At 40.7% G+C, this 18,795-nt stretch overlaps 1 protein-coding gene across 2 annotated transcripts in view; it reads right to left on the bottom strand.

Moving 5' to 3' along the window:
• slc6a9 (solute carrier family 6 member 9) overlaps positions 1-18,795 on the bottom strand; it is an 88,194-nt gene that overhangs the window by 14,525 nt on the left and 54,874 nt on the right. For both annotated transcript variants that reach the window (XM_061043992.1, XM_061043991.1), the window contains 3 exons: positions 4,952-5,108; positions 2,771-2,902; positions 2,082-2,358 (listed from right to left, as the gene is read on the bottom strand). In XM_061043992.1, coding sequence (XP_060899975.1) covers positions 2,082-2,358; positions 2,771-2,902; positions 4,952-5,108 — 566 coding nt within the window. The remainder of the gene's footprint in view (positions 1-2,081; positions 2,359-2,770; positions 2,903-4,951; positions 5,109-18,795) is intronic.

Below are 18,795 nucleotides of genomic sequence, written 5' to 3'. Positions count from 1 at the left end.
GTTATTAACAAAATAAAATCAGGATAGAAGCAGAGAATACGAGGCTGCATCTACAGAAACAGGAAGCACTGACAAGTGTTTTTATTCAAAATAGCCATTTAAGGCAGTTCTTTTTCTGAATTAAAACGATACCAACAGTCATCAGGATTACAAATAAAATCTTCACATAATTGTAAAACGGTCGTATCGTCTCATCTGCCTCTGCAGTGTTTCTCTGCGGATGATTACAGTATTGTCAGGACAAAGAGAAAGGAGGATGAATGCAGGCTCCAACAATGCCTATGATAATTGTCGTAAATCTGGTGGTTTTATAAAAGGAGCGCTGTAATCAGGATTATTACACAAGAGAGAATCTGAGCATCTTATGTGCCAAAGATACCTGAGGCTTAACAAACACCTGTCTGAACATAGATTTGAAGACGAAACACGGTCATTCAACTTGTTGTGTTGAAATAGATCAACTGAAGCTGAAATTGTGAAAGCTTCTGTTAAACCCAGTGTAATGATGTTGGCCGTGTCCTGACTTTCAATCAATTAAGCTTTATTTATATAGCACCTTTCATACGAATCAAATGCAATTTAAAGTGCTTTACAGCGACTGAAAAACAAGAAACATAAAATAGTGACAAAACAGGGTAGAAATAAAAATTCATTTAGAAGTAGAGCAGTAGAGACTAGACTAATGCACACCAATAGGAAATAACAAATGTGTAGTTAAAACAAAAAAAGATAAAAAAATATATCTATATATATATATATATATATACACTATATAATTATATATAAAACCCCTACATAAAAGCCAGACTGAATAGGTATTTTCAGATCCTCCGGCAAACGGTTCCAGCGTCTTGGAGCGTAGTGGCTGAAAGCAGCATCACCAAATGTTTTTGTCTTACTTTGTGGAACAACTAAAACATTTTGAAATGCACTTTGCCCCTTTCTTTGGTGCTTTCATGCCCAGTGCATAAAATCAAAAGTGTAAGGGTCAGGTGCAAAAAGATAACACAATGAGGTCAAATCAAGCTCTTTTGGTGAAACCTGTTCCTTTTTTAATTATGTCAATAAACACCCAATGAGCAGGGTCGATCAGCAGGCTACTGTTTGTCTGACTCACATTTCAACGAGCACACTGCAATTGTTAATTCAAACAGCAGAGTGGATATGTGACTTATGTCTACATGTTAAGATCCACTATGGGGACTAAGATGAATTCATGTGCAACTGAAGTGATTTAAAAAGACTATAAATTAAACTGGTTTGTTACACAATCTGTGCTCTTCAACTTAAAGTGACACAAGCTGACAATGAAATATCTTTGAGAGAGATAAGTGGTCTCTCCTTTTAATCAAATTAATCATCAACATGAGCCAGATGTGTAATGTGACAGAGAGGACAACTGAATACCTCACCCTGCTCTTCAACAAACCCTTCTTACACCGTGCAGCTTGTGCAGGGTTTTACATCCAAGCATGGCCCCATCGGCATTAGGACCCAAAACGTTACATTCTGGCTGTCAGATACTTCATGCAGGTTGACCACTGTGGCCACGAAATGTTCTCCCCAAACAGAAAGTCTTCACTAAAGGTCCTATATCAGGTCCTCAAGCGTCCTCATTCCTTTGTGCTAGTGTTAGCAGGAGCTGATGCTCTGACTCTCAAACTGCTGCAGCAGAAAAAAGAGCTTGAGCAGGTGTGGCACAAGAACACACACTTCACTGTTCTGTTGCTACCTCTGTGGCTTTTCACTTTTAGAATTGACCCCCACACTAATCAGAGGTATGAAGGAGTCTTTCCTGAAAATGATTCACTGAACTACGAGTAGGTGAGAGGAGACATGACCAAAGAACTGGATCTGTAAATGTGTTTCAATTTGTGTGTTTAAATCGTCACAGTGCAGGAATGCTCTGTTAACTTGCTCTCAATAATGACAATATTTGCCTTTATATGAATGCTAAGTGTAGTTAACAAAACAACAATATGAACAAGAGAGTGGAGAAGAACATACTGGTGAAGAGAGTTTTAGGAGTTTTGTGTGAAAGCCCTGTTTGACAGTTAATAGCTCATCCATCAGGAACTTACTTCCAGTACTCCTCACTGGGGCTGGTTCTCTTGGTGCGGTTCACCACCTCAGTAACTCCTGCTACCAGGCTTGTTGTGGCGTTAGCCAGGCTGACGTTGAGGTGCTGGCTCTTCTCCAGCACCCCGCTGCAGTCCGCTGTGTTCCAGGGGTTGTTGCAGTATGTCCACGGCAGCAAGTTTGTCATGGACATGAAGAAGTAGTAGAAGGCGATGCAGATGACCACGTTGTAATAGATCCCGATGTAGGTGGACACCACCATCATGCCGTAGCCCACACCTGAGGGGAGAGGAGGAGAAAACATGGAGAGGAAGTTTAAATGAAAGATCTGGAAAGGATGAAGGCCAAATCCTTTGTTACAGATGTAAAGACAGCCTTTTTGTTTAGATCATCACTGTGTCCAGCCAGACACCTGAAAATAATTTAACACACAATCCTCCATGACAGTTTATCTTCTTACTAAAAGCCACTTAAATAAGAATGACAACAGAGATCATGATGATGGTGTGTTGAGAAACTTCTCTAGCACGACATCAATAGTAATAAAAATATCACCAAAAGAAGAACATAGATATACTCATCCTAATAAAAAAAAAGCTGAATAAGAAGCCTTATGATGTAAAGTAATTATGTCCATAAAACATGAATGTTTGTGTGTGATTTGTAAGCACACAAACACTAGGACACTGACCTTTGAACATGGGGCTGATCTTCCAAACACCCAGACATCCCTGGCTGGCGAACTGACCGAAAGACAGCTCGAGGAAGAAGAGGGGAATGCCGCAGAACACCAGCATGATGAAGTACGGTAACATGAAGGCACCTGAGGGGAGAGACATGACAGGTGTGTTTGAGTTCCAGGAAGAAGTTCCATTAAAGGAACCTCATGAAGACTCAATGGTTTTAATAAAGTGCCTGAAGGAAGTCACACTATTCTAAGATGTGACATTTCTGTTATTTATTCATTAGTGCTGTATTAATTTTATATAAGAACATGTTTGTGTTACATGAGAACAAATAGAAGCCCTCCAGGTATACACTGTGGCAGTTATATACTGTACTGTTGTCTGACAATTTAGTTATTACAGTAAAATTAAATGAGCAAGACTGCTACATGTCTTATTATTTTTGGTTCATCTGATGTCTCAACTGACTAAGAATGAAAATGCACAGTGTAGAGATTTGATCTCTTTATGAGGACATGTGGGTAAACACATTTAAGCAGGAAAATAACACTTTATGTTTTCATTAAAACAATTTTAGCCATGAAAAATGTGGAAATATGTAAATAAATACAGTAAGTTACAAAACTAAAGAAAATGCCACAATATACATAACACATTTCTTTACCACAAAAACTAGACATTGGCCGTGTGATTGGAGTGTAATATAGAACAACTTTTAAGATATTGCAGGCTGCAGAAAAAAAAAGAAAAGCAAACATAAACCTCATCTGCTCTGGTAACCTCCCCATGAGAGAGCAGAGAGGTCACTGCATGTGCAGCTGAGTCCGTTCAGTGGAGCAGCAACTCTCCAGAGGTTCAGGCTGGACCAGAAACCAGACAGAACTCAATGGGGAACGTCTGTGTGTGTGTGTGTGTGTGTGTGTGTGTGTGTGTGTATGTTTTCATATGAGCATCGGCATGTGAAGTAGGTCGGTGTGACCAGCTGATACTGTACAATACCAAAGACCTTATCATTGTGTGTGAGCTGCTGGTGAAGCTCAGCTCTCCTGTGTTTGAGGTAATGTATGGCCCACATGTATTGAGTCCTTGTATGGAAATGTAGGTATTTTGCATGTATAGGACTCATACAAATATTTGCAGTGCAAATGTCACCGAGACAACATAATTTAGTACGTAAACAGTTGAAATTCAGGTTTGTTTTACAGAACCTTGAATATTATAAACAGACATATCAATGGGTTTATTGACAGCTGATGCCACTCAGTAGTTAGCATTGTGCTTATGTGCTCTCTGAGCTGGTTTTAATATATGGTATAAGTTGCTGTGAGTTGTGTTGGGATTAAAACGTGTCAGTGGAACAAACTTTACATTTTAATTGGTGGTCATGTCAAAACATTGCTTCCTGAAACTCTAAATCCTTCCCTACAGATATCATCCGTTTTGATTTTATGAAAGATGAGAGTTATTCATAATAAGGGGCGGGGCTGATTAGGCTTAAGGCCCGCTTCAGCTCTTTTCCTGTTAAAGGTTGAACAAATGTTAGTTTGAGACAGCATTTTCTAATATGGTGACCGCCACTGATGGGCTTCAATCCTCTGCTTTAGGTGACTCCACTGAAACTACAACCATGTTTAAATACAGTCTATGCACTTGACTATAGAGTCTATAGTCGTGGGCTGGTAGCTGAATATAATCACCACCCCCTGTGATTCGCTCACTGGGAATGCATTCTCCTGCTGCGTTCTCACATCCCCACTTCACACAGATATTTTACAAGGGGTATTGCAGGGAAAATTCCAGGTTAAGTCGGAGTGAAAAAATATGGCTGTTTGCATTCACACATACAGCTCAACCAATAACTTTCAGGACATTTTATGCAGGTTTTAAAACACATAACAACATCAAATAAAAAAAAAGAAGGTTCCATTATCAACACACATTTTCCTAGTTTTCAGTACATCAATAAGTCCCCCATCTCCCCCTGTGCACTGTATGTTTTTTTTTTAACACATTCAAACTGTACTCTAATGCATTGGTTCCTAGAGATCTTGGGGGTGAGGCTCTTTCTGCTCTGAGGTTGTCAAAAGCCCTCGGCTCTAATGCATTCAAGATCTAGAAATGTAGCACTTAAAGAGTCAAACACTTGGTCTATAAAAATCAACCTCGCTCTACATTTAAATATTTACCTCCTCCATTTCTGTAGCAGAGGTAGGGAAACCTCCAGACGTTGCCCAGGCCCACAGCGTAGCCCACGCTGGTGAGGACAAACTCAATCTGGTTGCCCCAGTTCCCTCTCCGGGAGTTTTCATCCTTCTTCACCGGCTCGCCTGGAACTGCTCCGTTCTACAACAAAGACAGGGAGAGAGAGGGGGAGGTGAGTTCAGGTGACGGGGAGGCAAACGTGTCTTTGAGATAATGCTGCAGCAGGTCCAACAGCAGCACTCGACTCATAACATACCAACTTCTTTTAAGCACAGTACTGAAGAGAGGAGCATCCTGAAAGGTCATTTTTGTCCATTTTGGCCAAATCAGATTGAGCAGTAAGGTGTATATGAAGTAGCATGTCCATCAGTATGATGCCAGGATGGTAAATAATGAAGAGAATTATTCATATACCACGCTCACGGTTATTGAATATAAATAAGTCTCCTCTACCATAAAGAGTAGCATGAGGTGGGAGCGCTGGAGCAGACGGGATGTAAAGTGAAATCAGCGCCTTAAGAGCAGCCGATAAGCATTCGGTCTTGTCGTTCTGATTTGGAGCTTCTCCTCTCCTCTCCTCCCTCCCTCCATCACTCCATCTGCTGGCATCAGATGGTCCCTCGCTCCTGACCTCTTCCATAACCTCAGCTGGGTCTGTCCGTGTGTTTATGGGCGCACATGAACACACTCGTGATCCAGCAGAAATATGAATAACTGCTAATTTGATCATTTGGACACTTTTTTCCTGAAGGGCATTTCTAGGATACAGGAAAGTAAGACATCCGGACTTGCTGCTCCTTTAAGAGTGATAAACAAGTTGAAATAGTGTATTGATCTTTGTGGTTTTCTTTAGAATTTGCTTCAATTACTGCAATTTAAAGATAAATGGACACAGATAGCAGGGTAAGTACAACAGAAAGAAAGAACAAACACACTTTTTTGCAACGAGGCGTGTGTGAACAAAGGCTTTCCTTGATGTCAGCTTTACGTGGAAATTGAAGGACATATCCTAAACAAAAACCACTTCCAGATTCTTAACAATGGATGTCAGGCTGATGCTATTTAGAGCTGTTATATCATCAGATAATGTATCTCTAAGGTGTTGGGGCCAAGCACAATAACAACAGTTTAACTGTCTTTTTTTAAAGCAGATAGATGCTTGTCATACAGGTCTGGATGTCTTTGAGGCACGCTTTGAGGTAAGTTAATTGCACAACAATGAAGTTTTATGGAGTGTTTAATCATATGTACCAGAGGAAGCATGCATTGGGTAAAAACAATTGGTCCGAGTACTGAGCCCTGGAAACTCCATTATAGACTTAAATCCACCTGATAAAAAGGATTCAACTTTCAACTAAGATTCAACTAAGATCCACTGATGCCAATTCATTGTTCTAGATTATTTTTTTTAAAGATTTATTGGAGAGATAGGACAGTGAATAGAGCTGGAAATCAGGGAGAGGGAGAGAGAGAGAGAGGATGGAATGACATGTGGGAAATGAGGTCAGATTCAAACCCAGGCCGCCCGCTTGGAGGACTATAGCCTCTATAGCCTCTAGTAATGGTTACGCAGAGTCTGTAACATGATTTCAGAGTTAATTCTGTCAAATCCAGCTCTAGGATTCAGTTCAGGGATCAGTCCGCTGTCTGAAGCATTCAGAGATCATTTAAAAGCTTTCACTAGTGCTGTCTCAGTGCTGCAGTGGTTAACTCTAAATGCTGACTAAAAATCCTAAAAGTCAGTAAATAAATCCAATAACTGAGGAGCCGCGGCTTTATCGAGGATCTTGGTGATAAAGAGACGGTTAGTTTAGGTGCTCAATCAAGAGAAGGCTTTTAGAGAAATGACAGTGGTACATAGACTACTGTAGAGGACATACTGATTATGGTTGATGGTTTGAATAAAGAAATTGTTGAATTTTGGAAGGTCAATTAAAGAGAGAAGTCCATCAGCTGTTCTATCTTTCAAGGCCAAATGCCACATTTATGATTATATACAATTCAGTTTAAGAGGTGGGAAACTTGGGTTATTTTGGTGTCATTGTCTTATAAACACCAGAACAATGAATCAGCTTTCATGTGTTAAGGTTTTCTAACTTTGCCTCAGTAGCGTGCTGAAGAAGGCACACTGTTAAATACATAAGAACCATTTTATATTTGATTCTTTCAGTTTCATATGGTGACTTATTTTGTCAATTATTGATGATCTCTGTTGAGGAAAAAAATCAAGGTCTGAAATTCTGAGTTTCAAACTGTGAAACCTGGTTTACTATTTTTGGACTGTTGTAAAGGTATCGACACAGCACTCTGGTTCAGACTTTTTCTGACCTCATATGGTCTCATAAACCTATGCCTGCTAAGCACAGTTGAATGGCACGACAATAAAAAACTTCATTCATTAGTTCTTGCTGCCTGTGTTATCTGTGTGTAGCAGAGCCTGATTTTCAGAGGCTCAGTGACTGAGTAGACTCACGTTTTCAATCAGAGAAGCTTCCTGTTGGACAAATATAAGAAAACTAGTTCTGAAAACATTGTTTTCTTTGCAGCGATTACTGTTTCTTTTTCTTTAAAAACATGTTCACATGAAAACAAATCTCTGTCATTACTCTTAATGTCTATGAACGACTTCACAACAAACTGTATGGAAGTGCTTTGTAAGCTGTTCAACAGTCCATACTGAGGTTTATTTGCAGCTTTATTTTTGAACAAGTTTTTGCAGCAGATTTTATATAAGAGCAACAAAGTTACTCCACACGTTCTTATTTTATGACATGACAGCAGGACATCAAGTCCTGGGGACAGCAGCTTGTGCAGACACAAACACACACACACACACACACTGAGCAGCATCCCTCCCAGATGAACATGCTCTTTCGTCACAGAATGAATTCGCGATCTTGTTCATCAGAAGAAAAATATCAACAGAAACAACCACAGCAACTGAAAACAACATCCACACATTGCCCCCATGGTGCTGTAGTTCAGCTCTGAGGCAGCGCCAAGCGTGACTAATAAGAGAGAAATAAATATTGGAGATCAAAACAGCAACAAGCTCAGAAAACAAACAGCCAGATTATATTCCCCCCCAAACCTCTGTAGTTTGTCTTTGAGTCAGGCTGTGCTCGCATGTCAGGAGGGCAAAACAAAAAACATTTCTCCAGCATCCTAGACCTTTTGATAGTTCCGGAGTGGAGGCTGCAGGTGGGACACATGAGAAGATCAGCAAAACACATGTGTTGTTGGTGAGGAGACGCTCAGAGTGAAGCCACAGTCACAGCGGAGTGTGAGGAGAAACCCCCAGCAGAGAGCCCGCCAATCACAGCGGGTCCCACATTGCAGCGTCTCTGTCTGGAGTTGACTTTGGAAGGAAAAGGAGCGTCACCCACACAGAGACAGAGTGCAGCTGTTTGTGTGTGTGTGTGTGTGTGTGTGTGTGTGTGTGTGTGTGTGTGTGTGTGTATGCGTGTTGGCTGTACATCTTGTACATCTGACTTCACTATCAGCAACCAGGTGTGTGCCTTTCAGAAGGTACACACACACAAACGTGTGTAAACACGCGGGCTGACAGCTTGGCTCAGGTCACGTGGTAACCTGACAAACACAGGGGAGAGAAAACAGTGGGAAGAGCAATGACCCCTGAATCTTTGGAGCTCACTCTCCAAACCTCAACCTGACACGTTGGAGACAGGTACACGGTGTCCATGCAGATTTTTAAACTTAGTAGCAAAGGGAATGCCTTGAGAAGAGCAGAGGATGTTCTTTTACAGCACAAAAAAGCGAGAGAGGCACTGTGCGGTACTCATGTTCAAGACAAGTACAGCAAAGAAATTCCATTCACTACTTTGTCCACAGGGGGCGCCAAAATCATGACAAAGCAAAAGTTCCTCACAGGAGCTTCAAAGTCATCAAAATAATCATTATTTTACCCAGAATTTGTAAACAAAACCACACGTGTGCAAAGATCGTTCAATCATTGGACAAAAAGGTCTGGGGCGGGGTAAAGCGGTAATCGCAAAGTGAAAGTAAACCATCATGGAGATCTTGCGTGCTGCACTTTTTGTCCTGGTATTGATTTGGTTCATACAGTTACAAACGTTTTCAGAACATTTTGAGCAGCAAGAGTGTTCGATACAACGTCAGTTTTATGATGCGATGCTTATCATTCTGCAACGACGCAGACATGCAGCAAGAAGGCTGCAAAGGACAGTGTGTCTCCTCGGCGCTCCATGTTGAACCATGACTCTTTTTTAGCAAACAACATCACTGTGCTGCTAACTGAACAATTATTTCAGAATTAAACAACAAGGTAGGTGTGAATACACCCTTAGTTTGCAGTGGACACTGACCTGTTGTAGTGTTTTGAGCAGCCCTGTTCTCTCTCTCTCTGGTTCTCTCTCTCTCTCTCTCTCTCCTTGGTGTGCACCTGTGTGCAATGTGTGCTCAGAAAGGAGGAGGGGGTTTTACAGGAGCAGTGAGGAGTGAGCGAGGTTGGGCACACACCATACACTAAATATTCAGATTGATCTGGCAACGGCAGCCTAAGATTGAAGCCAAAAGATTTAGAGCTTCCCCTGTTGACTGACTGCTTTAAACCGACACAAGAATCTGTTCTGATTTATCGGCAAATTAACTGTGTATTTTCATTGGAGGAATTGGCACAACCTCAATACCACAGCTCTTCCAGCCAATCCCCACTGCGCAGACTCTGGTTGCAAATTGGCAATATGTCAGCGCCCATCACAGGGTTATTCTGGCTTCACCCTGTTCCAGGTGGAGGAGACTGAGGCAAGCTGTCTATTTGTATATACAGTCTGTGGCACATGCACACTCTGTTCAGCATGCGGTGAGGAACTGATTGTTCATCCCTCTAACTTTTTCCTCTTTCCCTCAAACAGGTGTTTTCTTTACCCCATGCATGTTCAGCTTGCTGGGTTTTGTTCATTTATTTTGGGCTGGAGATCACTGTAATCCTGATTTCTGTTTGTTGGTTTAGTTTTTAGGTATTTTTGGGGGAGGCACTGGATATGAAGGTCCATTATGTTAGTCCAGCACCTCCCCATCATCTTCTGCTCATTTTGGCAGGGTTGGTTGGTGTCCTTGGTTTGTTTGTTGCAGTTTGGAGTATTTTGGGGAAATTTATGTTGAAGAAATATATATCCTGTGGGTTAACATCTTTCAGTGGGGCTTTCTTGAGCCTTATTTACGTTGTATTAGGTAGGTTGAAGCAATAGGGTTTGCACCAGATGTTACTGCTCTCATTATGGCTGCAACAATATGTCAATTGGATTAGTTCATTGACAGAAACGTAATTGTCAGCCGTTTAAAAACTGATTGATCGGTGACCTTTGGTTAATTGTTTGTGTGTGTGTGTGTGTGTGTGTGTGGGGTGGGGGGGGGGGGTAATTGAACAAAAAGATGACAGAAAATCAAAGAGTTAGAAACAAAGGTCCCTGGCTAAAAACCGGTTTAGTCATTTAAACAAAAATACCAAAGGATTTTTTTTGGTTTAGATTTGTCTTTATCATATAATGATATGAAAGCTTTGGAAATCTGTGGATAAAAACATTCAGTTTGAATACATCCACATGGTCTGTTGAGAGTAAAATGATTTTAACTACTATATGTCCTGTTAAATTTAGACAGAATTACTCTTTGATTCAGGAATCACACTCAGTATCTGAACGAGTAAGACATCAGTGTTACTGTCATAAAGTACTGCATATAAACATGTATGTATTTCTAAAGACAATCACATCAGTCTAGAACGTCTCTTCAAATCAAAGCTGAACAAACAGCAGCTCTGATGTTGCAGAAAGCATTGCAGCTATCACAGGACACCTGACTCCATAAACTCATGTTGTGATATAACTGTTCATCCGTCATCTTAAAGGCGGTGTGACCAACAAGTTCACACATTCCCTCAAGTTTGACAGGAAATAAGGTCAAGTGGAAGTACACAAACAGAAGTGGCCGGGCCTAAAGCAACATCTACCTCTACAGAAGGAAAATGACTTTAGACCACCGCCGGATCTATAGACTAATGAAAATACAGTAGAAACCTGAGCGGATTCAAACTCCATATATTGGTTCAACCCTCAGGGTAAAAATTAAACTTTGTATCTCTCATGACATTCCTCTTTCCCTTGAAGGACCTCCATGTCTGCCTCTATCCGCCCAGGTGCTGTAGCCTGTGGTGTTGGCTCCCACAAGCCCCCCAGTCAGGCAGTCAGACAGACAGACAGACACTGCTCTCTCCACCCCTCCATCTCTCCGTCATGTGCTTCTCTGGGACCATCTGGGCTTTATATAAGACCACACATGTACCCCCTCCTCCCATCGCTCCTTCTCTTTAGTTTGCAACTCTCTACAAGGTCTCTCTGCAGTCACAGATTTATTGAAAATAAACGTATTTCAAAACAAGCAGGCTTTTACTCCGGATTAGAGCAAGATGTTTTACTTTCAGTGACAAATCTGTGAGTCAAGAGGGCTCACTCATCTTTGAAGGTTTCCCAGTGTTCTACAAGTACTGCTCCCACGCAAATCATGAATAAGTGTCATGCCAGGTTTCATACGTTATTGCCACTCACAAATTGGGGATAATTTGAAAAGTCAGACAAGGCTGTTAAGATGCAATTATGGTGTTTGCTTTGATTAGTGAAACATGTCAGGGTTAGCGGAAAGAAATGAGCTAATATTGCAAATTACTGCTCTCCAAATTAGAACAACACCCAAGCCAATAAAGGGCTTGGCAGGCTGAGAGGGAATTAATCAGTTGCAAGTTGAGTTTCAGAAAAAGGAACTTTAACATTGTCATACTAAAAAGCTCTCTGGACGGATGATGATGGGATGAAATGTATGATACTGTCGTATCATCCGAAGAAGAAAATAAGAAAGGGGTCAAATAATATCGTCACACTTTTTGGTTTGGTATTTTGGTTTAAATGTCATTATTATGTCCAGTTAGAGATTGCTGTGTGCAGCTTTCTTCAGCCCTCTCTCAGACTCATTTGAGGGGATGATACAATGTGTACACCTGGCATCAACATGTGATGTCAGTGATCTGATCACAAGTGGACAGCACTTGATTAAGAGCCTGATGGATAATCAAATAAGCCTCCATCCTTTACATATAAAAAGACCAAATGTGTCATCTGATGGGAGGCAGCACCTCTATGTGGTCTGGGTTATCGGATCTCAAAGCCTCAAGTGCATTCACACATAGCATGAAAGCTGTTTACTTGTGATCCGATCACCCAGGAAGGATGTTAATGCTAAGTGTAAACAGAGCCAAAGTTTGGCTAAAGTGGACAGCAGCAGAGTGTAGTTAAGATGACGAAAGGATGCAGTGGAAATGGTTGTCATAGCAGCTAGGTTTGGAAAAGCAAGTCCAGTGGGATAAACCCAGCCTATGTTGAAAGATTTCAGTTGTAGAGTACCTATGTGATGCCATTATAGGAAAATAGTTCAAGGAATCTTAAAATCTGCAATTACACATAGGGAACCAAACAGTATCCTGACTGCATTAACATCCATCCTGGATCTAAAACGCAGGTGGTAAGCCTTAATGCAAGGTGTGAACACAGCCCAATGCATCCTGAGGACGGTATGGAAGTGGTTTATCCTCCATGCACACATAAATCCAGATTGGTTTGGCAGTGTAAACACTCATGCATCCTGTCCAGAATTAAAGACTGCCTCCTCAAATGGGAGAAAAACACTGCCTCCCGCTGGGTGTGAATGATAATACATTCAGTCTTCATGTACGGCATTAAAGTGTTCTGATGTGCTCATAGGAGACGCATTGTTAATGCAAGGTGTGAACGCCCGTACTAAACTGTGACCAGTTGTGATTACATCAGCCAAAAGGGATGTTAATATCAGACTTCACAGCCTCTTGTCCCTTATCTCACTCACGTCCATCATGGTGATATTCATGGTAGTTATGTTTTATATGACTGTATTTATGTCATTGTGCTTTTTTTTTTATGGATGTATTGACCTCTGTTGCAAACCAAATCGTCCCTCTGGGACAATAAAGATTGAACAACTGATTGATTCAACTGAATGTTGAATTTGATTATTCGCCTTGAAGTTAAAAACCTCAGCAGTCATCAGTCTTCTCTTTCGCACATCGTCGGAATGACGACTCAACAATCAGTTTTTATTAGCAGAGATTGACGCTAACGCCAAGACTATCATCAGTGGACCACAGTCTCAAAATACTGACTTTAATAAACATTTATCATCTGAAAGTGTTTGAAATAATCACTTTAAGAGGGATACATTGTGTTTGTACAATTTACAGGTTGCATCAGTCAGTTATTTGTGTAAAGTGACAAAATGATGCAATCATGCAGGTTCAGGCTAATTCAGACAAACATTTAAAAACTGAAATATTTCCAGATTTATTTATGAACTATCCGTAGTGTTTTTTTAATCTGAGCCCGCTGCATATCTAAAACTGTACATTCTTGCATGCAGCAGCAGTTTGACAAAATATCCAGAAATGATCTTCTCACGGGTTTAAACGTGACATTCAGTCAAGCAGCTGCTGACAGGTTACTAACTTGTGTCTCTGCTGATCTGAATTTGCAGACTTCCAGCACAGTTTAAGTCTGACTGAAAAGAGAAACGCTAATCTTGTTTTGCATGCGTAGAGCTGAATTGACTTAAGTTTGGATCGGTGAGATTGTCACTCTACAAAGGGTTTAGTGCTCTCAGATGTAACTGCTCTTATGGAGCTGCTCACTGAATCTTGTAGCTGTCATAACTGTGAGATAACGTATGAAGGTGAAACAGAGCATAGCTGAAGAAAAACAAAGGTTATCGTCAACAAAGGTGAAGGGGAAGGCTTTACTACTAATGAATCATTACATCACAACTTTTACCCCACATAATTTAAATATCTTAATCAATATTTTGGCACTAACAAATATAATATTACTTGGACAAATTCAATGGTTTTGACTTTGCAGCATCAGTGATTCAACTTCTTCCTGGATGCCTTTTCTCCTCCTGAAATAACCTATTCATGCTGCTCCTCTCTTACAGCCCAAAGAGAGCACTTCAGCATCGTAGACAGGCACACACACACACACACACACACACACACACACACACACACACACACACACACACACACACACACACACACACACACACACACACACACACACACACACACACACACACACACACACACACACACACACACACACACACACACACACACACACACACACACACACACACACACACACACACACACACACACACACACACACACACACACACACACACACACACACACACACACACACACACACACACACACACACACACACACACACACACACACACACACACACACACATTGACGGACAGCAGCAAGAACCTTGAAAAAACGACGGCTCCTGACAGCTGCAGACATGTCTGTAAGAGACACCGTCCACTGAACAGCACCAAGAAATACAAACTTTCCTTTCACTTATGGCGAAACAGACCCACACTGAAGGTTTGGACATTATACTGAAAGAGCAGACAAGTGAAGATTAACTGTAAAAGATAATAGAAGTTCCTTTAATATTTGCACCTGTCACACATTTCATTCGATATGCTCCTGAGCTTTCATAAATGTGCATTAAAAGTCTGTTCAGGGTGAGTGCAGAGCTCTGCGAAGGTCTCATGATAAATGTGATCCGTTAATATCTTGTAATTGCTGACTGTGTGTGTCGTCTTCTGTCTGAAAGAATCGTATTAAGCGACACCTCCTAAAGAGCCATGACATTTCACTGACAGCTCACTGCTCTCTCCCTCAGTCTCCAAGAGCAAGTCTTCCCCAATTTATGTGAGGCGCTTTTTTTTTTAAGCTAAAACCGTCTCATTAAATATGTGTCTGTGCAACAACAGGTTGAAATGTGATCACTAGAAAGCATCAGAAATAAAAGATTTAAGGGTTAAAAAATGGTTGCTGGAGGAATTATTTGGACGTGTGATATTAATACATCGTAGACATGCGGGGATGCACCTCTCACGGCTGATTTCCACAGTTAATTACACTGCTGTCATTGGACACGTATATGACGTAAAAAAAGGTTGCTCTCAGAGGATTCTACTGATCTACTGATGCACATATGCATATGGACTACTAAGATACACACACAAGTGTATGCAATCCTCACAGATAGATCCATTCACAAACACACAATCAAAAGCAGAAGGTTGCAATGAGGTTGACTTCTATCAATAACCATCAGTGTAGTAGTTACGATTACAGAACATAGGATAGATGTTCATTAATCCAGATGGGATTGTGGATGTGGATAAGGGATAGCCAGAGCAAAAGATCACACCTGATCCAAACCTTTTTTTTTTTTTTTTGTTAAACAACCATGTGTACCCTCAAACAAACTGTGTTATGTAACGTTCTAGCATGTGACTTTATTAATTGAGATAAAAAAAAAAGGCGTAAGTGAGCCATGGTCACATGGAAGAACCGCTGCCAAAACAATCTGCCAAATACTCCTGCTTCTGGCAACAATCACTCTGAATGGGAATGGGGCTGGATGACGTGGGAAGATAAAAGGGATTGTTGTCTAAAAAGAGGCGAGGCGAGGAGAATATGCAGGAAATGTCATGTTAGGGCAGACTGGTGACACCCGTCCAAACACTATGGGGGGGTAAAGGTCTTGTATGTTTATATAAGGTGTCTCATTCTGTCTTTTCAGATTTAGTCAGGATATAGTTGAGATTGATTGCAGTTCTCAGCTGGTATGATATATATCTAATCTAAACCCTAAGATCATAAATCTTCTTCTTAGGGGATGACAATACTAATGTGTTCATTGTGATATGACTGGAGATGATGAATGTGGGGGGCAGTATCGAGTGACTCTGCTGAAATCTAGATATTTGTTTGTTATGCTATACCTGCACACTCCAGAGTGTTGACCTTTAAAGTTGTCAGGGAGTCATTTGCATGCACACAGGCAGTCCCAAAATGCAACCTGATCCCAATACACAGCATTTTGAGTGTCATGCAGAGCTCTGTTGAAGGTGGAAGGGACCGCAGTTTGATGCCTTTATTTGCTTCAGCGGGAGTCATGAGAGTCTCTTGACAATAAAACAAACGAGTGTGCAGAGGAAGCAGTTTTCTCTCACATATCGGCTTCAGACTGAACTGTTCAGAGGGAAAACAAAGGAATGGATGCTTTTCAAAGATAAACTTGTCCGATCCTTTCAATCAGGTCCATGGCATTTCTGAAATACTTATACCATACATACCACAATAATGGGTCTTATTTTCATGAAGAAGTTATATTAAAATAAATGTGATTTTATCATTCAATTCTCTCACAATAAAAAATCCAGTTTAGATTTTTCTTAATTGTTTTCATAAATTTAAGTAAATATTTTTAATGCAGGTTGTATTAATAAAATGAAAAATTCACTTTTTCTTTCTTTCTACGATATTATCGCAGAAAAATACATTTGAATTTGTATTTAAAATAAACAAAGAAATAACAATAAACCTGACTCAAAAATGGTAAATGGACTTGAGTTTGTATAGCTCTTTTTTAGTCTTCTGACAACAATTCATACACATTCACACGCCGCTGAGAATGCAGCAGGAGCCACTTGAGGTTTAGTTTGTTACCCAATGACACATGGGACATGCGGCTGCAGGAGCTGGGGATCAAACCCTCTACCTTCCTGTTGGGAGATGACCAACTCTACCAACTGAGCCACGGCCGCCTCAAATGGATACAATTAGAAAATCATCACTGTCTCCTAATATACATTTTTTTCTCGGTCATAATACAAAATGCTTCCAACATGTTCATGTCGGTTGTGCCATTTGTGGCGTTCATCAGTCTCTGCCCTGTTTTTGTCTTGTCTGCTCACCTTTCCTCACTTTTTCTCAACATCAAAATCGTCACTTGCTACTGCCATGTCTGGAGGCCTCTCTTCTTTGACTAAAAGCCAAAAGGTAGCACCTTCTGCTGTTTAAAAAAAAAGATTATCAAATTTGTTTTGGTCTCATCGATTTGAATGATCTCATATTTGTATCAATTGTTAGTTGTGACCTGAGGTATTGTAACAGCCTTATATTTCACTCATCTTTGCATTAACACTTCTCTTCCTCCCTCTTTACATAAATGTTTTCTTTCAGTCAAGGCTTAATAATCCCTTAAATTCAAATAACAACCATGCATATACAGTACATGCAATCAGAAAGTGTGCAGTCTCTCTTAAACACTCTTCTACAATAGCCACCATTCAGATGTTATTCCAGTAAGCCAATTAGCTGAAAATAACACCCAGTCCAAAGTGAGATGAGCAGAAAAACATGTTGCCATTTGGAAAGACTTTCCCTGGCCAATAATCTGGTCTCAGTTATTCAAAGTGGCACACGTAATCTCCCTCGCTCCACCTATGCAGAGTTTAGTAAACACGTCTGTCTACAGAGACTGAATCCACTCGGCTGTTATGGAACAAAAAGCCCACCGGATCCCCCCAAAAACAGACTGCTCAAAGCTCTCTTTATGAGTGGGCTGTGAGGTGAGAGTAATAGGCCTAAAGACAGTGTCAACCGTGGCTTCTCAACCTGCTTCCATTGGGGCCACATACCAAAGGATCCCTTTGGGCAGGGACTGAATAAGTCCCCCTCCACGGCTGATTAATTGATACCAATGGATGGGGTGTCAGGAGGAGGAGAGAGGAGGAGGAAGAGGAGGAGGAGAGAAAGTCGGGCCCTATGAGATGAAGGGTGGGATAGTTTACCGCCCAGATGCGAGGGGTCACTCTAAGGTCACATAAGTCATTGAGAAAGACGCTAAGCAAAGTCAGGAATCTCTGGCTCCAAAACAAACGTCTGGTAGTTAGATTTTCTAATTTTTACGAAGAACTCTTGTGTGCGTATGGACTCTGAATTCCTTTATCCTTTGAAATTATGTGAACACCATGTGCGATTCCTCACGTGAACTTTGAAGGCTCAGGATGTCAGTTAAAGACAGCAGCAAAATATGACGATGATACGACAATGTTGGAATATTTGGAGGAGAAACCAACAAAGTAAGCCTGCAAACAAACATAGTTCAGTGTTTCCTCCACCATTCATTTGGCGCCCAAATGACCTCCCACCACCCAAAAAGAAAGACAAAATATACTTTAGTTATGTCATTTATGTGCACTTAATGACACAATGTACTTTATCTTATTGTTTCCTCAATTAATTTACAACAAATGAACAAAAAAAAAATAGTAAAAATAAATGTTGCATACAACTTTTCTTTCTTATTTTCTAGCGCAAAAAATACTGCCAAACCTCACAGCTCCTAACAATGCCATTCGTCCACTGTGCTGGTTTATATCAATGCATCAGAGCCAGGGAGAGCAGGCCCCTTAACCAGAGCTACAGCACCAGCTAGTGGTGGGGGGCTGAATTGCAGCTTAGACACTACATTTAACAAGGATTGTTGGACAAATTAATCAACATATGAATAGTTAGTTTAACCAGTAGCAAACTGTGACTCTTAAACTTTGATTCTCTCATTGAATTACATTGACTAAGCACTCTGTAACTTTATAGGGGGAACACTAATCACACAGATGAAGGTAAAATATTTGAGTTGGAAAATTCTACAAGGCTGACTAATTGGCATCTTTCATTTTAACCCTTTACATGCCAATACAAACCAAACAGGCATGTTTTGAGGGTTAATTTGATCTATTCTTTATTCTTTAGCAGTATGTTGATTGTCATATGATGAATTCATAAATAACATTTAAACTGATGACTATTAAAATGTTGTGTTGTGTTGTGTTG

Source organism: Labrus mixtus, chromosome 8 (genome assembly GCF_963584025.1).
Source record: "Labrus mixtus chromosome 8, fLabMix1.1, whole genome shotgun sequence".
In the NCBI taxonomy this organism is placed as follows: Eukaryota; Metazoa; Chordata; class Actinopteri; order Labriformes; family Labridae; genus Labrus; species Labrus mixtus.
Note: the sequence above shows the minus strand (reverse complement) of the source record. Positions and strands in the feature narration are given on the sequence as shown.